Source organism: Cinclus cinclus, chromosome 1, assembly GCF_963662255.1.
Source record: "Cinclus cinclus chromosome 1, bCinCin1.1, whole genome shotgun sequence".
In the NCBI taxonomy this organism is placed as follows: Eukaryota; Metazoa; Chordata; class Aves; order Passeriformes; family Cinclidae; genus Cinclus; species Cinclus cinclus.
In genome coordinates, this window is record NC_085046.1 from 44581768 (window position 1) to 44606293 (window position 24526).

The window sequence follows — 24526 nt, forward strand, 5'->3', positions numbered from 1 at the left end:
GAGCAAAACATTTTTTTCTCCTGAGGATCTAATACATGTTACTGTTTTCCATTCCTAGCTCTCATGCTGACATTGCTGTTGCTTCCTTGGCATTTGAAATTCTGACAACAGTGGGCTGTGAAAATATCGAGACCCCCAAGTGAACTGTTTTTGACCAGCGTTCTTAAACCTGCAGGTTGTGTACCCTGCTCAGCACCTCAGTCCTGCAGGAACACCTTCAGATGAGCTGAGCATATGTAACTCATTTAGCCATCTGAGCTGCAGCATATACAGAATTTGGGCTGGCTGAGGAAGGGAAGCTGGTTCGGGGGGGGGGAGGGTTTTTAAACCCCTGTAAGGATGAATTCTTGGTTACTACTTTGCCTTGCTGGCATTAAATGATGTAGTTCAAGTATTTGATAGTTTGAAAGTGTAAATTAAATAAATAGTAGTTACTTCACAACAATAAAGTGTTCCACTATTTCAAGCTGCTGTTTATCTTTTGCTCATTTTTCTTTTGGATCAGGTGACTGCCTTGGCTGTTCATCTTAGGGGGTCACCTCATGCTTGTGACTGGCACTAGAAAATACCTTTTTACCAAGACAATATTGTTCACCTCAAGCAATCAGTACCAACCATGGTGATCGCACAGAGGCTGTGTGTATGGCATGCAAGATGTAAGGATGATAGAGGTTACCCAGGTTTCTACTCAGTGGCCTTTTGTGTACCCCTCCTTTGCCTAGCACTGCACAGCTTAAGCTACACTGGTGGTGTTCTGCAGTTCTTTGAGATCAGGTGTGATAATGACCCTGGCAGCTCGTCAAGCCCCCAGTAAAAGTTGAACCTTTTCCCCTAGAAAAAGTCCTCTAGAGCTTGCAGATCTCGCAGTGGGTGAAGAGTTAAATTATTCTCCACATATGCTGTGGTTGATGTCTGTCAGTGTACCCACCAGGCACAGGTGCCTGTGAGAGCTGCTGCTACGCCCCTGTTCTCAGAGAGCCCCAGAGTATGTGGATGCAAGCAAACAGCCCCAGGTAAACAGACTGCACCTTGTGTGTCTCACAGGAATTGTTTCCTTACATTATTTTAAATACCACTATCTTTCATAGCTTAACAGCAGGAGATACTAGAAACAGGGAAGAGTTAAGTGCTGGCTATTATTTGGTGTAGCATTTCACAGTAAAAGTCCAGTAGCTAAGTGAGGCTGAGAAGAACAAAGCCTGAATTCCTTGCATGAGCCCTCCCCCTCTGCAGCAGAAGGGGAAGAAGGGTGGTGTGGCTCCTTTCACCTCTCAGCATCTTGAGCAAGGAGCCTCTGCAGCCAAGGCCTGCTCTGATCTGCTGCCCAACTGCTGTCTGCAGTGGAAGTGCCTAGGAGTGCTGCTCCCACAGAGCTGGTGCCAGCTGCACTGTGCACATGTGCAGTCCACGGCTGAGCTGGCAGTCTCAGACCCACTTTGTCCCCTTGCAGTCACACAAGTGCTGCCTCACAGGAAGCCAGTTACACACAGGTCTCATCTCACACAGCAGCTGAACACTGAGAACACCTGAAAAGGGCTTTGAACCAGCTGAGGGTGTGAGCAAAGGATCCTTCACCGACCCGTACGGCTGGGGCACCTCTGAGTGAACTGAGGCAAGAGACTGTTCCTCCTTTGCAAAGCCCAAAGAGATGTGGGGCTGGCAGCCTGACAGAAAGCAGAGTTGCCTCTCATCTGGCTAAACCATGGTGAGGAACCTGCCAAAGCAAAGCAGGGGCAGACTGGTGCCTTGGAGGACTGCAGCAGAAGACCTCCAGGCTATGACAGGTAACTATGCCAGAGTAGGATCAAAGAGGTAAATTATTCTTGGCTCCCTCCACTGAAGTGATTGTGCAAGTCCAGGACTATTTCTTAACAAACAAACAAACTTTGTAATCTGAAATAATTTGACACAGAATGAATTAAAAGTTTACTTTAATTTTGAACCATTTTATAACTGCATTTTTCTCATGAAGCATCTGTATCACAGCAGGCTACAATAACTTTGGGATAAAAGGCAACTGGTAAACTGTCCAATACAAGATTCCAAATAAACAGTTCTTACTGGCCCCTACCCAGACATATCCCAGATAAAGTTTTTGATCAAAAACATGAAATAGATCCACCTGCTTATTTTAAGCATATTAAAAAGGAAACTAATTGGACCATTTCTATTTGTCTAGTTTTTTATACAAAAAGGCTACACAATGTTGCACTTTATTCAGAATACAGTTAGAGCGATTATGAATTAGTGTTCTACACCTTTACTCAATCCTTAAAAATTAGAAACTGCTGTAGCATGTTCACTATAACTTAATACTACGAGAGACTTAAAAAAAAACCTAACAACAATTACTGCAAAAAGAAAGGCTACTTCCAAAGCAAGCAAGGTCAGTACCATTACAGAGATTTAAAAAAAATAATAAATTTTTAACAAGCAAGGCTAGGGTTTGATAAATTCCATCTTGCAATTCATTCTTGTGCATTCTTCGTTTCTTGAATCACTCCCAAAATCCATTTGTATTATTACTCCTCGACCAAAAAGGACCAGAACAAAAAGTTTACTTCAATTGTTCCCATAGGAAACTCAGCTTGGTTAGTGTGTCAGGCACTTTCTGAGATACTAGCCCACCCCTCGAGCCCTCTCAGCAACTCTACAGGCCAATCAATGCAAGTTCACTCAGATGATACAGCTGCAAAGAGAAAAAAACACAGGTGTCAGTCCTCCTGAGTTGTAACGGGCTATTGTAACACAATGACTGCATGAAGCCGGTGCACAAGACATTACAGTTAATTACTTCCACATTTCACGGCAGAAGTCAGTTTGGAGTGTGCTCACTGTGTGTTTCCAGAACATTTATTCATTATTCTGACACACTGGGACCCAATCGAGCCAATCCCTCCCTACCAACCAAGTCCTCAGTCCAGACAGCTGTTTTTCTCTTTTTGTTTTGTTTTTAAATTCAAGGTTGGAGCTTCTTACCTAAAGGATGATTTACAGGTCAGTATCGAACCAGGCCAACTGATTACTGTCACCTGGAGGCAGCCCATCCATAAGGTCCTGGGCATGGCCAAGATCTGGCAGACCATCAACTGGGTAGTCAGCACCAGGGTGGTGGCCACCCATTTCATGTTCCATCATAGGGTCCATACCCAAGGCATCCTGACCGTATCCGCCAGAGTGGAAAGAACGGTAGCTAGGATCTAAGAAAGTTAAAGGTAGCAGAGGGGAAAAAAAGCATAATGTTAACAGATGTTAGATGCATCAGAAGCTGCAAGTATCAGTGTGTGAGGAGATCATGTAGCCATCTAATTGGTTTCTAGTTCAGCCAAGTTCACCACAGTCTGGTGCCTACCCTTAACGGCTATTCCATTGTTCAGAACAGCCTTCCAGTAGGATTCTGCAGACAAAGCACGCTGCAGTCAGAAGCACGAGCAGATTCCAGCCAAGCCATTAGTCTGCACAATCAACAGTACTAAAATTCAACAATACTGCAGCAAAACTGGGCTCCAAGACTGTAAACTTGCTTCTGAAAGGCTAGTCAAAAATAGCTCAGAATCCTTAGGGATAGGCTTGTGTTCAAATCTATAGACACTTACAGACTAACGCATTCAATATCAGCTTTGTTGCTCTAAAGAAAAACTGCGCTATTGGAATTGTCAAGTCCATTTGTGAGGAATGGAAAAGATTTCTGGAAACAACAGCTCAGCAGGAGGTGTTTCCACAGGACTCAGACAAGAGACACTGGTTTTGCATGTTCATACGGCTCCCATTTCAGTGCTGCCCGTGGTGTTGCAGAAACTGGTTGTTTGAACTGGCAGTTCCCCATCTGCCTGTCAGTTTGCAATACCTTGCTGAAGAGTAAATTCACTCTTCACTCATTTGCAGTTCTCCTTTAAAATCTATGACTTGACTTCATCCAATTAAAAGTTTAGTCAAGGGGAACGGACGACACGTACCATCTGGGCGGTATCCAAGAGGCTCTCCCTGGGCACCAATATCCAGTCCGAGATCCGCTGTCTGTGTACACAAAGAATTACAGAACAGTTTTAACATCAGGTCTTTAGTCTATCACCAGTAATTCTGAGTTTAGAAAGTTGTGAAGCTTGCCCCAGTTCCCTTTGAATAACTCCTGTGCAGTAAGCACTGCAACACTGCTGCTAACATGAAATGCCTTTTTACCCAAGTATCTTCATCTACCATCTAATAGCCAGATCTAGGAATCCACAGAGCACTAGAAAGAGGGTTCTGTCTGGGAGTGAAAAAGATGGGGTAGGTCTAGGAACACTCCTCAGGTACACCTGTCCAGATCCCGCAAGCCAGATATTCCCAAGCCAGCAACAGAGCTTTTAAGAGTTCTGAACGAACCTCTCCATTTGTTCAGTTACAAAAGTAATTGCCTGCCTGCAGAGCAATTGCCTAACTCCAGTCTCAAAGAGATATTCATTCCATTTTAGCTTTTCCCCCCATGCATTGTGGTAGATACAGATTTTAGGAAAACAGAAAAATAACCACTGAAATAGTACAAATTAAATTCTACTGCCCCTTATATAGTAGATACGTATAATACAAGACAAGCTAGGCTCCTGAATCTTAAGAATTTGTGGGAAGACAAAGAATGATGAAGCCTTCTCTGTATCCCATGCACACAAATTGACTTCAGTCTCAATCTACTGTGTAGTCCATTAAAAAGGAAAAAAGGTATGTGTGATAATGAGCCTTATGCAAATGGATTCAAGTCTGAAATCTCAGTTCTCAGGACAAATTGCATTCCAAGTCCAAGATTAGATTACTAATCCTGCATTGTAGTCTTGATAGAGGCTTCACAGGATATATTTTATATTTATGCTTCCCTCATACCACTCATGTTTCTAGTTTTGCATCCAGAATTCATGAGGTTTTGACAAGCAACATAGAAAGTACAAAGTTCTTGTATACAACTTTGCACACTAGCAAGTACAATGAGCATACACACTTCAGCAGCAGCAGCAAAGAACAGACTCTTCCTCTCTGCCAGGGTAAAAGCAGCTTGAAGGCTGCTTATCAAAGGTTCACTGCACCTGAACACAGAGAGAGAGTAAAGAAGGTACAGCCACCACACAGCTGTGTAAAGCTGTATCACAGATGGCATCTACACTTCACTGGTGGAAGGAGGGAGAACATAGAAGTGACCTCTCCCCAGGGAACTGTTAACACAGATCATAGAACTCACCTCGTTCCAAGCCATTGGCTCAGTCCGGAACAGGGAGCTTGTCAATTCAACCGAAAGTCGCTTCTTATAGTCCTGTGGTTTGTCCTCTGACATTCTGAACAGCACAGCAGCTGCATAGGTTGCTGCCAAAAGGAAGAGTGATTTTAGTAGAGGTCAAGGTTTCTATCAACTCTTCTAACACAAGTATAAAACTAATCTTAAATTCACTTACCAACACCCTCATTCCTAGAATGAAGCAGTTCTGTTAAAGGAGCAGTTGCACCTTCAGCTTCAATTGCTTCAGCTGCCTCCTTGTCTTGAGCCAGTTCACAAAGTACACCAGCAGCTACTCTCTGGATATTCTCAATGGGAGAATACAACAACTGCAAGCGAAACACGGGGATTCTTTAGTTCTTCCACTTGAAATGAGCTTTTCAGCATACTCTAACTTAGCAGTTCTATCCAGGAAGTGCAAGAGCTATTTTACTTCTTTTCCTAATATGTACTATAGTGCTGTCCTGAGCTCTCACTTACCTGCACAAACAGTGGAATGGTATTTAGACCCCTGATTACGATTCGATTATGAACATCACGTGCAAGAATGTGCAGAGCTCCAGTGCAGCCCTCGACAATTTCTTCCATACGCACACCCTCCTAGTTAGGGAGAGAAAAGGCATTTTTGAATTTGAGATATTTCATGCTCTCTTCTTAAGTGACTGTCAAAAAGGCAATCAGCAGTTTCAACTGGTCAACCAAACTCATCCCCCCTGCACTTACCCTCTTCCCCTAAGTGCTGGCCTTCAAACGTAGCATCCCTTCTATGAGTAAACCCAGTTTACCCACCCAAATTCAGTACGCGAAGCATCCCAGTGGAATGCCTCAGTGGATTTTATTATGAACTTCCCCTCTAAAAACACCTTCTCTTTTTCTACAACCTGGATTAGCCTGGCAGTTACTTAAGATGGAAACAGCGGTTGCCAGTAATAAAGAAATCCCTTCCTGCCTCTGCATGAATTAACTACACACCTGTACTACTAGATGCTGCTTCCATTTGCTGTGCTAAGCAAACCCCCCTTTGTTAATGTGTTTAGCAGGATAAAAATAATCAAATTGAGACTGATCTTGTCACACTGACCTGGAACCGAAACAGAAAACAAGTAACGAGCCTGCTCAATTTCTCAGTACTTTTACAGCTCTAAGCACCCTTGCAAATATGCAATAAGCTGTGATAACGTTCTTAAACCCATTCTTCTGAGAAGGAGGAGGGACTTGTGGTTTCTTGGTAGACAACTACTTGCCTTGCCAAAGTAGGCAGTACCAGAACTTCTGTGAGCTTTAACATTCAGAATTAAATGCTCAAGAGGTTATTAAAATAAAAAACACAGTTTTGGCATTCTGATTTAAGAAAAATCTCACGTCTGTCAAGACAGAGCTATCAGCACACACAAAACAATGTGAACTAGAGCAAATAAGACAACCATTCTTTAGCCCAAGCACTACAGGGCTGAGGTGCACTGACAAACGAGGAGTTGGAGAGAACTCTGAGAGATGCAGTGTCAGGGGAGGGTACTCACCACAAACTGCTGTTGTGTCCCGCCCATGGAAGTGCGCCGCTGGGTATCCTGGTGTGCTCTAACCAGCAACTGCACTAGCCTTGGAATAGCACCTTGTTCACGCAGCGGGGCATGGTTTGCAGGACACAGAGCCAGGTTGCGGATCAAGCCAACAGTAGCCTGGAAGTAAGGAACAGGTGGGGAATAAAATAACAGAACAGGTGTGCTTGCTGTTAGTGACTTCTTTTTTTAATCAGTTCATCTTAAACGTTTAAAAGAGAAAACACTAAGTTGCTCTACTGAAGCAGCTTTTCCATCAGACAAATTGTATGCCCAACACCTTAGAAACAAAGTACTTTTCACTTTTAAAGTTACATTTTAAAAAGCAACAGTTTTCAGTTTCAGTTCTGATGGCTTTTAGACATTATTTACCTTGATCAAAGGCCAGTGTGAGGGTGGGTGCAACAGCTTTACCACCACTGGGAGTCCATAATGGAGACGAACTGCATTTTGAGCCATCTCTGCTTCTTGGTGTCTGCTGGTGAGGTGACGGAGCGCACAAATCGCAGGTTCTGTGATGTCTTCCCTGTCTCCAGCCCGGAGGACTGTGCGCACAAGAGCCTCGATGCCACCAACCTGGCACACCATCATCTTGTTTTTGTAATTGTTGCAGGTAAGGTTAGAAAGGATGCCAGCAGCACAAGTCACAACATTAATATCATCTGATCCTAAAAGCTGAACTAGAGTTCCTAGAAGACCTTCCATGCCCTCCTGCAGAAAAAGAGGGAAGAAAAAGTTAAGTCTTGTTTTCCACTACATTGACTTTTGCTCTTGATCCCTCAGACGAGCCATTTACCTGCTTTGTTGCAGCATCTGACAGATTCCTCAGAGTCCAGAGACAGTTCTGGACAAGACGCTGGCTTGGATCTGTGAGGTGGAGCCCCAAAGCTTGCATCCCACCTGGAAGATGGTACAGATTTGACACCATTACTCATATATGACATCATATTCTGATGCTCACCTTGTGAGCAGTCAGGTTCTTCCTTGACATATGAGTGCAAAATCTCACATGCTTTTGGATCCTTCTTGTCATTAATACCACAACATAACTGGGCCCTAGCCCTTCTTCACACAGGAGAATAACCCCCTGAAAGTCCCTGTGCGACAGTGGGCCTTTTAAATGTGTGCAGATTCTCAAGGATGTATCCTAACAACACTCAGCCACTTATAGCACCCAGTTAACAGAACAGTGAAGTTACTTGTAACAGCCACCCTTTTATACACTTCTGTGTACACTAAAGGGCTCCAAACCGGGTCATGGACTTAAGGACCAACCCAACTTCATTTTTTGATGCTAGCAGTTTCTGTTCTTGGTGGAATGAACTGATCCCAAAGCAATATGTAGATTTTAAAGCTAGCATGAGTACTGTGTACTTACCAGCCTCAACAATAGCAGGTTTGTTGCTGGAGCAGACTGACAACACCTTCAGCACCCTACTTGTGGTCCACAAGAGTTTCTCGTAAGTATAGGTCCTCATTATGTTTACTAAAGCCTGGGGTCCACCACTTGCCAGAATAATCAGCTGAAAGACAGCAAAAATAATATTTGTCTGTCACTTCCTACACATGTCAGCAGGTAGTAAACATTGCTGGTTTACACCCCTCACAGTTACAGTTCCCTAAAAAACCATTCCCATCTGCTTATGTGGACTGTAAATTTCACAGTCTCACTATAAGCGCAGTGGCATTTCTGCAAGATAATTCCTGTATCCCTCCCCTCTTGCAAGGTCAGGACTGATTGGCAAAAGCCAATGACATGTGGCTGAAGATTCAGAGTCAGGATGACAGTACACAATAACTGTCAGGCCATTCATCACAAGTTCGCACATTTTAACTACTTCAGCACCAGAGGCACCTACCTTACTTTCTTGATTGCCATATGCTAAAATCTGAAGGCAGTCTGTTGTGATGGCCAAGAATTTAACGTTTGTCTTGTTGAGCAAGGCCACCATTTTCTGCAGCCCACCTGCAAGACGGACGGCCATCTTGGCTCCTTCCTGATGTAACAGGAGATTGTGAAGAGTTGTAATGGCATAGAATAGCACAGAGTCCACTGGTGACCTAAAGAAGGGAAAATCCTCTTGAGTACCTGCTCCTAGCAGACCCAACTGCAAAACCCACGTGCTGCCTCAGTAGTGCACATACCCCAGCATTTTAACCAAAGCAGGGATGCCTCCTGATTTGAAGATTGCCAACAAGCCTTCACGGTGATGCGAGAGGTTGTGTAGTGTCCCTGCAGTACACCGGGCTGTCTCCACATCGTTTGTGTTTTGCATGGTACGTACAATGGCAGACACCATCTGAGGAGATCTCATAATGGCGTGGCGAGACGCTTCTTTTTTGGACAGCTGATGAACCATAACTGCAGCCTTGTTCACCACCACCTAAGACAAGTGTTTGAGTAACGCTTTTAGTTTTAAGGTCATTGAAGGTGCACCAAAAGCAAGCTTTACCCAGACAAAGAAAATACTTACCTGGTCCTCATCATTCAACAGTTTGGTCAGTTCTGGGATTGCACGAGTTGCAAGTTCAGCATCATCTTGGTAGTTTATCAAATTAACAACAGCATGTTTTAACATCTGAGATGGCTCAGCCAGGCGCTGCACATTAGTTGGATGAGCTGCATCAAACTGCGTGGATGGGATTTGCATTCCTTCATCCAAGGTTTCAGGGAACATAGCTGCACGCACCCTCTGAGCTCTAGTCATTGCATACTGGCCATCAATATCTGAAAACAAGGCAAGTCATAATGACCTCAAACTAGGAATAAAAAATATCATCATCCATTATTGACAGTAATTGAGTAGTTAGGTTTCTGTATTGTTAAACTGCTTGTCCAAACAAACCAGTGTAATAGAAAAGGCCTTACCCGCAACTTGCTCCTGGGTAAAGGACTGAGAGAATCCCTGCTCCCACTCATACAGCACTTGGGTTGTGTCCACATCTTCTTCTTCAGGATTTCCCTTGCCGCTCAAGGAGGGAGCAGTCGTTGTGGCACCAGAATGGATACCAGAGTCCAGATATGATTGCTGCTGCCAATGACTGACTGCTGCTTTTCTGTCTGGCTCCATTGCCATATCCAGCTCCATCAAGTCAGCTGTAAGAAATCATTGGTGAACAATTAAGTTTCATTCAATTACTCCACCATGCATTAATGCTACAAGAGATAACAGAAATTTTAAATCAAAGTACGCTGTTCTAAACAACTTCCTCAACCCAGCACTGCAAGTTGAACAGCAACTTTAAACTGAGGCTTTATGTTGAACCAATGCAGACACGTAAACCTAAGGAACAGGCAGAACAATCATTGCTATGGTGGCTGTCCTGACCTTACAACAAACTTAGAACAAACTTGTCTGAATGTCTGATTTCCAGTATAAGGTATTACTGTAATAGAGCAGATGCTATTCAATCTAAGTGACTTTGAAAAGCTAAAAAGAAAAGGGTAAGAAGTCTTCTAGATTCTAGTAAAAGAAACTGTAATGCATTACATACCTTGAGTTGCCATGTTCCTTGTTATGCTCCCAGAACTCTTTCTTGCACCCTTTCAGAGATCCTAAAAAAGAGCAAGGTTAGAACTTATTAAACACTAATCAGAGCTAGTAAGACAGGATTTCACATTAGAACACTGGAATTGCACATCTTGCCATTTCATCACTACAGTTGAGTATACTCAAATGCTAATTAGCAAACCCCCATGGACAGACATGCGAAAGAACTGACACACTTCTTCTGTCAGGTTATGTGTAAGATATTCTCTTAGAGCTGCAGGAGAACAAGAACTGAAGACTGACCATGATAGAGCTATTTTTTTTTTTTTAACTCCTGTCTTTGCGTAAGGTGAAGCCCAGACATTAAATTCCGGAGTTTGTACATCCCACAAAGACAGTGGTTAAATCTGAGACTTCCTCATTTCTCTCAAAGATAAACTACTTAGAAGATACTAGAAAAACTGTCTGATACAGGGCTACAACATGAATTTTCATGGAGAAAGCTGAAATGACCATGTAAGGCAAGCTGCACAAAGACTACCTGAAGAGCTACAACTGCAGCTCCTCCTTAATCCCCTTCCTGTGCCGTAAGAATAAAGGTTTCTCCCTACAAAACTCTTTCTTGAAGTTAAAACTAAAAATTTAACCAGCCTTATTAAAAAAAAAAAGCTGTCCTTCAGTCTCACACACATTTGAGTCACCAAACTCACTTTTATTTTTTTGCATAGTAAGCCAAGATAATTGGGGGCAAGAAGGCTGAAATATTATCAAATGCCTTATCTAAATTTTCAGTATGCATTTCCATTTGATATCACCAAATTTGAAGTATTTGCACCCTAAATCTGTACCTGTCTCTTCACCAACCCAGAAAGAGTGACCACAATGGGTCACTTTTATTTCATTTGTTCCCCTTCCCCCCACAGTCCCACACTGTTTCTAGCACAGACACAGAGCTGGTGAAAGCCTATTCTGGGAGCCACCCAAGCAGAAACATTTGTGGCAGCTTGTGCAGGGAGTAAAACCATCTCCTTCAGCAATCAGCTTTCACTGTGCTGTTAGGTGTTAGAGCTGTGCTGATCAAAACACTCCTGCACAATGAAGTAAAGGCAATACACTAATCCCTGAAAAGACAGGTCTGCAGTGCTGTGTCAGGAGAACAAAGTCCACCTGATGTTGGATTTGTGTAAAGATTTCCCAATTTAAGAGTTTCCTTCAGAAGCACCTTTTTGAAAATCGTAATTAAACAGAGGGCAGGCCTGCAGGTTGAAAAGTCTCACTGGATAGGTAAGACAAACTTGTATTTTACTGACTCTGAGCCAGCTGCAAGATACTCCAGCAGCTGCTGAGCAATCTTGTTGCTTGGCTGTACAAATGCCAGTGCTGTTTGTCCTGACTCTGCACTCCCACAACTTTTGGCAGCAACCCTTCCCTGGCTCTTTTATAATGGACAGTAGATCTGCATCTGCAGCAGATAAACAGCATTAAGCTGATATAAGACATTACACAACATACAATAAGCATCCTGCTGTGCAGCTGGAAACTCTAAACCGGCCCTTCTCAACAGCCTTGAAGAGACTGGCTAACTCAGAGTCTGCTCTTGATAGTGAGCATGGAGGATGTACTGAAAATAGAGACACTTTTTCCAGTCCCTTACCCATGGATTCTCTCAACATGCTGTTAGGACTTTGAGAGCAGTAGTGGAAAGGGGAATGAAAAATGTAAGACACACTGTCAGTTCACCATTGATTAAAAGATTCTAATGAGTACCTAAGTTGAGAAAGAGCCTATTCAAAAGCTTGATAGCTCTTTGCAGGTCTTCTGCATTACTTTGTGAGTTCTATTAACACCTTCTAAACAGAAAGAAGGGAGGAGAAGTAACAGTAAAATGTGCATCTTTGCTCCCTATAGTCAGTCCTCACTCTACATCAGATGTGATACTTCCAATATAAATTTGGTATATTCTACCTACTATATGAAATTTTCAATATGCTTAGCACAAAATAGATTTCTTTTTACCATAAACTTTCCCATCTCCTCTCATAAGAGCTATGCCAACAAAAGGATCACCAAACTGTTTTTGAAGCTGACTGGTTCATCTACACTATGTTAAGAGCAGTGACTATGCTTTGAGACATTTACTACCACCTGAGATTTCCAAATGCAATAAGGGGCTTACAAAGAACATTTATCATTTTCTCTACTAGTGAATTCTGCTTCAATGAAGGCAACTAGCTTATAGCACCTGCACTCTGAAATTCCTGTTTCAATTACAGCAGCCTGAAGAGACCAGAAGAGCAGTTCTACCATTAGGTAAAATCAAACAGACCAGAGTGGCCACTGAACAGCAGCACTGTTCCAAAACACTGATGAACACCTACAAAACAGCAATGAAGAATACGAAGGGTACAAAAACACATTACCAGTCAGACATTCAGTCTTTGGAATGCTACTCCTCAATCAGCCTGCTAGCTGCATCTGCAAGTTCCAACACACTGATCTGCATTTTACAGATTTGTAGCCCCCCCAGCAACTCCTGGTAGCTTTTTTTTTTTTTTATATTATTATTTAGATGGGGAATTGGGTTTAATCCTGAAAGATCAAACTAACTGCCAAACAAAAGTAGCCAGGATTTAGCTTTAGGTTTTCTGCACTTTAACATTCTCTCATCTTTTCCTTCATATCCTTTTCAAATGTTACAAAGGGGTAAACTGAGTCCAGGCAAGCTGCTTAGTCTTCCTGTCTGCCACTCTCAAGGTTAACCAACACACAAAGGGAGAGATGCCACCAGGTACAAACAGTTGTTCTGCTCATTTTCTTGACAAGCTGGATCAGTACAAGGTCAGCCAAACATATCTCAACCATCAGGAAGAGACAGAAGGCCTCAGTAAACTTTACAAACTAACTTCAGCATAGCTTCAAGCTTTACAATTTTTGAAGGCTACCAGACACACAGAAGTGGGAATTCTGATAAATATTATGTTCCACAGGTCACATGATTGTACTGCTAGGAGTTATGGGACTCAACTCTTTTCAAAAATCTCCTCCTGCCCCATGAGACTAGCCACTTGCTTAGCAAGCATTATCAGCTTTGGGTTTAAATGAAGGTTGGGGTTTTTTAGACTATGCATTAAACAACTCATGCAAAGAGCAATTCAAGCCCTTGCACTAGGCTGCATTACATGGCATCTGCAAGCTTAGAAGCCACAAATTTCAAATTACTAGAGAAAACAATTCAATTTTCTTATTTTCAAAAGGAATGAAAGAAGTATTAGGCATTATTTCTGAGCATGCATTTTTATTAGATATTAATTGTTTAATTCTGGAGAATAGTTAATATACCAAGCAAGTCAACAAGCCTACAGTAATTCTGAAATCTGAACAATTCTCTTCTTTAAGATTTACTCAAATGATACCTGACTGATCTGACAAGCAGTTCCCTCCCCACCCCTGCCACTTTTATAAAGCAAGTCAAAGTGTGCAAGTCTGCTATAAATCCTTTGTTTGAGAGCAGCAGGTTACTAAAACTTGCACAAGAAATCCAGACTGATCCATCCAAACATCATGAATTGCAACTGCATCTTTAAACTACCCACCAGTTCTGAATGATACATTTGCTTACACAGAACAAGCAGATCTTCAGGCAGCCACAGCAGTTAAAATGTGCATCATCTACACAACAAGGTAAGTATCTGTACTGAAAAACAGCTTTCCTCCAAGTGTTCTGAAGCCATTGCAATCATTCCCAAGGTGTTACTGAAAGCAACCTTTGGGTCTGATTTTATAACTGGTCTTAGCTGCTTGCCAATTATGTTACCTGTGTTCCTGCTTTACAAAAGTCTATAGCCAAAATATACAGGCAACAGCAGTTCTACAGTTAGCAACACTGGAGAGAACTCATTTCTATGACCCAAGTCTTTATATTTCAGTTCTTAATGTAGCAGAAACTTCCTAATTAACCTTAGTTTTCAAGCTGGGAATTTGAAAAATACATCCAATTAAGGAATTAAAAAAAAAATCACAACAACCCTTTTGAATCCTCTCCTGGAAGCTGTTAGCCTATTTTCTAGAAAACAAAATGTGGGGGAAGAGGAATCATCCAAGTAAAACAATAGTGACAGTGGAAACATCAGGAAAAAAGCTCCCAAGCTATAAAGGCACTTTAGGCAGCAGTGGTTGAACTGTCTTTACTCAATTTTTGGTCTAGCTGAAGCCCCAGATACAAACACTCTTGCAAACAGACAGGCTACTTCTAATGGTCTTAGTCTTATGAAGACATGATCAAAACTGTTATAAACTTCCAATTATTCCTTTTCCAAATGTAGACTTAGTTCTCTCCTCCCATATCCACCTGCAGGTTCTAAAGAAAACTGAGAACTTTTGTCTGACTTTTTTGAGCTCTGGTAAAAGTACCTTTGTAGGTAACTTTGGAGGTCCTTCATGTACCAGATGCTTCTGTAAGATCGGTAAGAAGTCCTGGAAGGACAGTTTTGGTGTTGTGTGTTAGGAATGACAGCTGGAGTTTACATTTCTTGCAAAAAGTGAACAAAAAATATATACTTTATTTGAAAATAGGTACAGAATGTGCTTGAATTTCACTCTGAAGATTTAATTTTTAAAATATTTATTTTTCTTGTACAAATACCACAGAGGATTACAAACAACAGTTCTCCTGAAATACTTTTCCATATCCAGTAAACAAATTCTGAAGAGCATTCCCATATTCTGTCTCGAACAGTAGCATTTGCATTTCCTCAGCCACCTTGTCCCCTCTAAAAAAAAACAGCCACATACAATGAGTGCAGATTATTTTGTAGCTACATGCAAGTATTAGAAGGCCTTGACTATTGGGAAATTAATCACCCACCAATACTGACTTCTGCACACCAGTGCTTGAATGGAGAGAAGCTACTATGAAACTCACTGCAAAGTGGCTCTTAAATAATGGTTATGGGCTTTAAATTATCACATTAAACAAAGCAATGTACCACTCAGATATTTTTAGAGACAAAAATTAAGGTGTACCTTATTTATCACTACTAGGAACTGGAGCATAAAACTTCATGTATTTTATATTAATGTGAGGCTTCCTTCTGCTTTTAACAGGGTGATTTTTAATACTATGTAAAAATGTCTTCAGGTGGCTTATGACAAGACACCTTAACCTAGTGGAAGAAACTTAGACAGTATGCAATACCAAAAGAAAACAAGTCAAACCATGCAGTCTTTTTCCTCTAAGAGGGGAACAAAACCTATAGGCTTTCACAGCTTTAAAACTTTAAACTTTTGGTTTTTCTGGGTTACATGGTATAAACATTAATCTCTAGCCTTCACTACTATTTCAGAAGTACCACTGGCAAGAGATGAAGCAGTATTACTACATGTAAGTGTTGTGCCAAGATGTAGCAACTTGAAGGTCCATTGAAAAATAAAAGCTTCCAGTAATCTTGACCTGAATGCCACAGCATGTGCCCACACTGAAATCCATCTAACTGATCCTGGACTGCAACTGAACAAATTCATTTATAAACTACACCTTGTGGCAAAATTACTCTGGTCGTTTCCTTAAGCAACATTTGTTAGTTCGCATCATTCCCTCCAACCACTAAGCTATTCTTGCTTAGTGAAGTACTTCTCTCCAGTGATAAACTCAGTATCCTGTGCAATCCACCCAGCTCAAGTTTATCCAAGCAGCAATACTTCAGACAACACATTCTACTGCTGCCTGCAGAAAGTTAGAAGATGCCTTGCAAACAGCAATACATTCTAGCTTAGCTTTAGCTAATCAGATCATAATAGATTTGACTCTGAACCAAGAATAGACAATAGTGTTAAAGTGGTCTTTAAATTCTCTTATTATTAAGACTGAAAGTCTAAGGTTTTTTTTCCCCAACAAACTTCAGGAAATTAAGAAATCTGAATATCTGCTTTACCAACCTCAAGGGTTAAAAGGTTCCAATTTCTAAGCCTTCAACATCCTTAAGACTTGCTGGAAGAGGCAACAAACTAGCTCAGATAATTCACAGACTTGAAGTGGGAGAGGAGCACAGATTTGCCAATGCTCACTGCAAGTCACCTCTATTTCAGCCACTCCTCTTCATTTCCAGTTCATTATTTTCCTCTTCCTTCAGGCATCCCAGATTGCTATTACATTAATTGCACTGGCTTCTCAGCCTTTGTCTTCTGCCTTAGAAACTATCTAAAAAATCCTTTCTGTAACAGACAGAAAAACCTCCCTACACTAGCTTTTGTAAGGGTTTTTTTTTAAATAAGAGTTCACTTCATGCCACACACAAAATAACTGAAAATAGAGAGGCAACATGTTATGTCAGCAATCTAAGACCAAGAGGACAGAACAGAGTTTCTACTCACATGCCAATTGGCTAAAGCAAACCACATGTAAACATTTGTTTCTTGCTAGACTTCTCCAAGTTGATTACAACTGCTTGGTGGAACTGAAATGCAAGCAGTCTGGTATCCCTGACTAGACTTAAACACTGGTTTAGCTGTATTTAAAAAGAGACTATATTCCTCAAAAAATGTCTAGTGAAGACATAGGTTACTAGTGCCAAAAAACTTGAGGCTTGTTTTGGAATCAATACAGTCTTAAGCAAGTGTGACAGATGAGAGAAAGGGTGCACAAAAATGTCACAACAGCTGTAAAGTTCCAGTCTGCCAGACTTCACCTCTGGAACGCTACAGAGTGTTCTGATATGACAGGACACCCACCTGTTTTACCTCTCCCTTCCTCCTAAGAGAGGAAGCAGGCTAGTAAAGAATCATACCTCTTACCTAGCTTGTGAAGTTCAACAACTCCCCTATTTCAAGCGCACTTGAGACTGTAACAGAAGTGGAGCAAGAGCCACATTTCATTTTGCTCACCTAAAGTACAGAAATTCACCCAGAATGATTTAATCAATCGCTGAAGAGCAACTTAGCTTTTGTTACCTGAGCTGTCAGTCATGCAATCAGAAGTGAAGGCAGGAGATTTCAGTGGCAGATGAGTCTTTTCCATCCACAGCCCTGCCTGTGCTGTGCTCTGAGCAACTAACACAGCATGAAGGCACTAACAGCTTGTGCAATTCGTCAGGGTCTTTCACAGGTACTAAGGTTTAAGTACCCTTTTATAAACAATCCATTAGAATTCTCAATAAAACAAGAGCTAACAGTGGTCTGAGAGCCACTGTCAGCCAACAAGTACCTCATAACTAATGTATAAAATGATGAGAACCTGGACGAGAATTCAGAACAAACACATCAAGAAAGTCACTAAAAAAGAAATACAAGTTCATCCTGGCACCAATCTGCAATATCATTCTAGATGATGAACTTTGAAACTGTAGAACCTGCTAGGAAGCCTCCCCTCCTTTTGAAAGAAATGAGATGCACAGTACTTCACTCTTTAGGACAGACGTTTTAGAGAAACTTTGGTAGAATTACAGACTGATGGGACACACAGATATGTCTAAATGGACTTGGCAACAGTTACCTACCACCATAATTTCTTAGCAGCAGTCCCCTACATAATTTTGCTTGATGGCACATGGCTAGGCATTCTATGCAATGTAAAGAAAGTACCTCTTCATATAGTCACATACTCCTAGTTAAAATCATATTTACACTGCAGAAGCCAAATTTTCACAGCACTGGGTCTTGTCACTTCAGAAATTAAGTGTTTGGATCCACAGCAGTTATTTTGCCCTTTACCTAGAGAACATTCAGGAGCTACAAGAGGTCTGTCAACCCAATCCTTTACATTCAAAATCACAGCCAACAGCTTCTAACATCCAGCAGCTTCTAACAGGATCTGCAAACAAAACACTATGTCCTAGGTATTTATTTGTCCTTTCTAGAAACTCCTGGTTGTTTCTAAGAGCTATAAGCAGCAGCTGTATTCAAGCTGACAAATATCAGGTCACATTTGAAAGTAGTGATTTAAGAGAACTTTTCGTCAACAAGTATACCACAGCAGTAGCAAAATCTTCCACTTTATTAGTCAGTGAAATAGACTTCAAGCACCTAAGTATCCTCCTGACTGTCCACAATGGGAGCTGGTGATAATCTTAAATGTTATGATGTGAAAACTGCTTCAAATATAACTCCAGTGTTATACATCCAACTGGAGAATAAAAGTAATGAACTTCCTTACATAATGTACATATCAACCCCCTGACAGCAGTTTGTAGCTCAGTATTAAAGGACTGGTATGACAGTTTCAAGTTTATGAACTTGTATTAAGTCACAACAACATTATCAACCCAATTACTCTCATGTCTTAATAATTTTGACCAACTAAAACACCAGCATCACAAACAGGTAACCTCAAAACAATTACTAAGTCACTTCTGTTTTGCAATGTATTTGCAATCTTTGGGTCACTAGCACACATTTTCTACCAGGGCTTTGTGCAGCATTCACTAAGTTTGAGAATCCTCATGGCTGGTCAAAACACAGAGCAGGTTTATTATTCTCACATTTTAGACAACTCCAGCCTTTTATTTGCAGGACACAGGTTATCTACATCATGCATACTCCCATCTTCCTTGGTTAGGGATGAGCCAGTGTTTATATCCAAGGTTTAGTCTGCCAGCAGGACTTATGCAATAAATACGCAGCAGTTTATAGCTTTTGGCCCACGTGCCCATACTTATCACTGAGTAAAATGACTATAGTAGAGAGATGGTAGTAGGCAGGATCAAAATTCATTCTTTAGTCTCACCTAGTCACATACAAAAAAAGTGTTGCCATTGTGACCATTTAGAGGCAACCTATGATAATTCAGAAAAATATCATACTACATTTCATTTAACACCCAAAGTTCAGGAACAAAATCACTGCCAGCCTTCAAGTCTCCCTGCCCACACGGTTTTTAGTATCAAAAAGATAATGGTTCTACAGTCATTTAACACAATCATGTGCATTACTAACAACAGACACTGTTACAGAAATATCTTTCCGGCCTGTTTGTGCATAACTTGAAATACTCATTTCCACACCAATACAGGAACAACTTAGCAAACTATCTCTCTTCCAAATGAGGAAGTTATCAACCCATAATCCGGTTTCTTCTCAGCCTGCAACCACATAGTCAGCCCCGAACTTGGATGTTAATCTCCACGGTTTAAGAAACTGGAATGACTAGTCATAATTACACTGACAAAATACTTGTGAATCTGGAAGTGGCTGTCTTTGCTTGTCTGTCAGAATAACTCGATATTGACAATAAGGCACAACAACACTCCAAAAAGAATTGTTTAAACAACAGACATGCTAACAAAGTCTGACACTAAGAGATGTTTCTTCAACTCACTCTTAATTTTAAGGCAAACTGACAAGACAGCTGCATTTAGCAGCACCTTTAGGATGTTAAGATTTCTGGCCACTGGAGGGCACCTGAACTGTTGCCAGGACAATACAGAACTACTTGGTGCAGAGTTGGCAAACTTCTCCAATTTATACAAGTCTATTTAGCGCAGTAAGTCAGCCCAGAAATGCTGGTTCCAGCAAATACACATACAGCACACAGGGTGCATTTGCCAACTCCAGCAAAATCCAGCTAGCTCATACTGTTTTTTAAATGCAGCAACATAGAATACAAGATAACTCCCTTCATTCTTCCAGATCAGTCCTCAATCAAGGCTCCAGAGTTAACTTAGTATTAAGTAAGAGTGCAAGCATTCATTTCTGCAATACCAATCCAGCCAATATACATTGTTTCCTAAAGTCAACTTGGAACATGAACAAAAAGTTTTGCTGCAAAGTAACATGCACGCCCATACTTTCCAAGGCAACAAAAGCACAGGATGAATTTGCTTTCCCATCAGAGTTAACAGACTCATGAGGACAGGCCGATCTGCAGGTACTTTTCACCTGCTCACCTCATCTACTTGGTGTTCCACAGACAAATGCCAGAATTAGAATTCCATTAGTTCTCTCCCTTGCACTTGAAGTTACCTGTCAGTGAAGAAAGAAAAGCACAAAACCCCAAAAACTGAAGCAACTTTTCTGACTCCTTTCTTCTTGTGAGAGGCAGCACAAGCTACACAGTGCCCGCACAGTTTGACCTCCTGGCCTAAAGCCTGATCACAAACTACAGCAAGTTTTACCTTGTGGAATCAAGTGCCAGAAATGGATATTACATGTCAACCACTGTCAGGCTGCCTTATATTGGCAGGTCTAGCCAATTCAATAGGTGCTTGACTGGAAAATCAGAAATACAGCCCCACCAGGAAAATTTTATCTGAAGAGACAAGAAGAATCATACACAATACTCAATGCCAAAGAGTTTGCCCTTTCTAGGTTCCCACCCAGTCAGCCAGCAAGGCGCTGGGCCGAGCTTGCAAGTGCACGTTCTGAGGACACAGGAGCAAGTCACAGTTGCCTGCACAGTTTCTCACAGGCTTTATCAGGCTTGTGGAGTATGATGTTCAAGATAAGTAAGGTCAGTCCTGATTTTCCTGCCATGGTATGCAGGCTACCATAGTCACAGAACAAGTTTTGCTGAAGGCAACTGCATGAACACCACAACCCCTGCATTACCAGTTTAACTATGAATTAACATAAGTGATTTTGATTACTGCTGTATTTGCACACTAGTCTGCCTACTAGACAATACTCTGCAGAAACACCCTTATCCAGGAGTCTCAGACCACATATTCACACTTGAGTTTGAAACAGAAGCCTCCAACAGCTGTGTCTCCTGTTCCATTTTTTTTCCACTTCCCTTTCTACCTTTGAAAAACACTACAAAATCAGAACACCACTACTAATAACCTCTTGCCTTAACACCCCAAGACCTCAAGTTTAACTCTTCAGAACACAGTATTTCAGGATGCTAATTCAGATGTAGAGTCATGAGAGACGGGCATATGTTTCAGAAAAAAAATCATTATGTCTGAAGGCCAACCAGATTTCACAGCCAAGGTTTGGTAAGCCAGTTACTGACACACCATAGTCAGAGCAAAATGCTGCTGTCCAGAGTAGACATAAAACATACAAAGAGCCCAGTCTATTTACAGCTTAGACAAGAAAAAGGAAGCTTGGGTTGATAAGGCTGTAACACAGCATCTAAAGAATTGATTCTTCCAATTAAGCTTTACTTTGTATTAAATCCTTGCTCCTAGAAGCCATCATGCATGGCATTGTCCTTTACAACATATTTTTACTTATTTCTCCCCTAGACCTTGTGAAATGATCAGCCGTACAGACCAAAGTGAACATTCCCTTGGCTGTCAGTTTATGCCTAAACAGAAAATATCTGAACTAACAAATGAGCAAATATGAAATTTCTTTAGAACAACCCCAGAACAGTAAGAAACTCAGCATGATTTTGTAACGAACAGCTGAATTTAGAGAGCCTCAAACTATTGCCTGAATACCTAAGCAGCCTCATTTGCAACAGTACCAGCCATTAGACAAATGCACAGTAGTCACATACCTGCAGCTGTCAGCACCTTTTTATCCAAAGTGCAAGATCAACATTAGGTTCCTGGACTGTTAGGTACTGAAATTCACATTACAACTTGGGCCAATACATACCAGTACATTTTGCTGCTTGGGCTTTTTTTTTTTTTTTTTTTTTTTTTTTTTGAGTTTTGGAGCCTTGCAGAAGTACCTTTGTGTCACTGAGAAACGAAATCATAATTGGGAAGTTGCTATCTGGTGTGTCTGAACTCAAGAGTCAAGAAAGCCCCGACATTCTTTCAGCTAGTTTTCTGGTCTTTGCCTTTACTGTAGTCTCAGCACATAAAGATCTTGTTTTACTAAAACCCCTCCTTGATTTCCGTCCCTCGACCTCAGCATACCAGCCCAGCCTCTTTCCATTCACCACTTGCATACTTTGGGGGATGGGAGGACCACAGATGTCTGGAATATACAGTGTCAGAACAATGGCTGCTCCATGAGAAAGATCAAAAAGTAGCTGATTACAAATATCAACACTGCTATTCCTAAAGTCACAAGTAAGTTGTCCATGGTACCTTCACAGAGTCTGTCCTTTCTTTCCAGAAAGAATAATCTTCAGAGGTTTCCGAATAGAGATACAAAAAACAAAACAAAACCAAACCACAAACCTGCCCAGCGTCCTACATCTAGTTTTAACTAGGTAAGAATTCAAGGTTTTGCTAAATTTAAGAACACTTGCTGCTCTACGAGCAGCTAACCATGCACAATAGAGATGAACTAAGCTTTGTTAAAAAAAAACCAAACAAACAAACAACAAAACAACAAACCACAAAACAACATACCTGGAAACCCTGTTCCTGGAGAATTGAGTGCCCTAGATAGTTCCGGGAGTAACCGCAAGTTAATCCCCACACCTCGGGAACGCGTTACTTTGGGAGGCTGGAACCGCCGTGGTCCCCCCAGCCAGCCACGGGAAGCAGCGGGCGCTTCCCCTCGCAGCGGGAGAGCCCCCACACCGCCCGCAGTCCGAGTCATTCCCTACAGCACCCTGGGTAAGGGGGTGTTAAAAAACTTAATTTGCTCCCAGCTTCAGGGAGGCTTCATTTCGGTGACACCCAGAGGCAGCAGCATAACCTTTCCAGCAAATATGCAATGCCACTAAGACTGAAACCCCTACAAGGCAACAGATTAGTTATCTCCCGCTGACTGCGGTGACCGTGATTAATTATATTCGGTACAAATAAACCCGTACCCTTCCCTCTTCCCCCTTATATTACCAAAGGAGATCCGCAGCCCATCGGCTGCGCCCTGAAAAAAGAAGGGGAGGAACCTTTAAAATAATAATAAAAAAGGGTCATTTAAGTACTCCGGGCTCTGCTGCAAACGAGAGCAGAGCCGGGCGCAGGGACTCACCTTCTCCCACAGACCAGAGCAGCCACCCCCTCGCCCCAGGACGAGCTTCCCAAGAGACACCTCGGGAGCTGCAGCTGCCGCTCCTGCAGCCACGCAGCTGTCCGGACCTCCCAAAAACAAGAGCCCTCTCTCTCTTCCTTTCCTGCCCCCCCCCCCCCACCCCCACTCTCCCCCTCCCCCAGCCCCGTCCTTCCCGCCGGGCACACCCTGGACCCCCTCACGGCCGCAGGGGTGCCCGCCCCGAGTTTGCCCCAAGTTCCCACTGGAGAAAGCGGCACTAACGTTGGAAGAAAGGAAGAGCGCAGGATCCCCCCAGGCTCCGGCGGCGGCTGCTGCTGCCCGGGCGATCCCGGTCCGGTCCGTCTTTCCTTCCTCGTCTCCCCGCCGCCTCCTCTCCCTCCTCCTCGCTCACGGCGGTGCCCCCGCCGCTGGCCCTCGGGTGGCGACCGTACGGGGCGACAGTGTTTGTGTCCCCCAAGCGCCACCGCCGCCGCTGGCTCCCAACGCCGAACTGAGCGAGAGCCTTAAAATGGCGTCGCTCACAAGGAGGTTCTTATAGCGAGCGCCGGGCCCGGCTGTGTATCCTGCCGCCGCGGCCGGGCCCCGCGCGCGGCATTCCATAGGCGCCCGGCGCTCAGGGCAGGCAGAGGGAGGAGGAGAAATAGTGCCCGGCTCCCAGGGCGGAGGGAGACAGAGCGGGGAATCGGCGCTAGAAGGGGAAGGCCGGGCCGGGCTGGGCTGGGCTGGGCTAGGCTAGGTTCGGTTAGGCTGGGCCGGGCAGGGCAGGGCAGGGCAGGGCAGGGCCGGGCCGGGCCGGGCCGGGCCGGCCGAGGAAGTACGGCGGGGATACCTCACAACGGAGGTGGGAAAGAAGGATCCGAATTCCCAGCCTAGGAACGAAGTTGCTGCTGCCCTGAGGGATGTAGAGGCGGCGGGGGGGAGGGGGGTATGCGACTGAGGGGGTCAGCGCGGGATCCCGCTTTGGGAAGGAAAGCGTGGGGGGCAAAAGGCGATTGTGACTCCCTCTCTCCTCCTCTCTTCCCCCTCCCCGTTTAATTTGGAGTTTCGTTGCCTGAGATTTTTAATGTGGTTTACTTTTTTGTTTTGTTTTTTTGTGTGTGTGTGTGTTTGGTTTTGGCTTTTTTTTGTTTGTTTGTTTGTTTTTGTTTTGTTTTGTTTTTAATGCACGGCACCAACTGTAGCGAAACTCCGTCTTCCCAAACGCCCGCGTCGCCAAGTCCGGGAGACGCTCGGGCTCCTGTGGGAAGTCGGCCCTGGCGCTGAGGTGGGGCAGCCGCCGAGCCCGGCCGGGGCTCATCGCGGAGCCCGGGGAGGTGGCGGCGGGCCCCACTCACGTCGGCGGAAACGCGCTCCTGCTCTACCCTTGTAAATATTTGTCAGGAAGCAGTTGCCAAAGAAAG

The 24526-nt window shown here is 43.0% G+C and overlaps 2 protein-coding genes across 3 annotated transcripts in view; one reads left to right on the forward strand and one right to left on the reverse strand.

Moving 5' to 3' along the window:
• ULK4 (unc-51 like kinase 4) overlaps window positions 1-143 on the forward strand; it is a 209244-nt gene extending 209101 nt beyond the window's left edge. For both annotated transcript variants that reach the window (XM_062496991.1, XM_062496998.1), the window contains one exon: window positions 59-143. In XM_062496991.1, coding sequence (XP_062352975.1) covers window positions 59-143 — 85 coding nt within the window. The remainder of the gene's footprint in view (window positions 1-58) is intronic.
• Window positions 144-1914: 1771 nt separating this feature from the next.
• CTNNB1 (catenin beta 1) lies at window positions 1915-23547 on the reverse strand. Its single transcript, XM_062497013.1, has 16 exons — window positions 23388-23547; window positions 10297-10357; window positions 9671-9898; window positions 9276-9529; window positions 8947-9185; window positions 8661-8862; window positions 8180-8324; window positions 7598-7701; window positions 7174-7512; window positions 6763-6921; window positions 5723-5842; window positions 5421-5571; window positions 5210-5331; window positions 3957-4017; window positions 2980-3200; window positions 1915-2689 (listed from the first exon to the last, which is right to left on the reverse strand). The coding sequence occupies exons 2-15, from the start codon at window positions 10307-10309 to the stop codon at window positions 2992-2994; spliced, it is 2346 nt and encodes a 781-aa protein (XP_062352997.1). The 5' UTR covers window positions 10310-10357; window positions 23388-23547; the 3' UTR covers window positions 1915-2689; window positions 2980-2991.
• Window positions 23548-24526: the final 979 nt, after the last annotated feature.

Bases quoted from the DNA above. Each gene is read 5' to 3' on its own strand.
- CTNNB1 (XM_062497013.1), bottom strand. The intron at 6,922-7,173 runs GTAAATAATGTC...CCTTACTTCCAG, and splicing joins CACACTGGCCTTTGATCAAG to GCTACTGTTGGCTTGATCCG. The intron at 4,018-5,209 runs GTGAGTTCTATG...TTGTGTACACAG, and splicing joins AGCCAATGGCTTGGAACGAG to ACAGCGGATCTCGGACTGGA.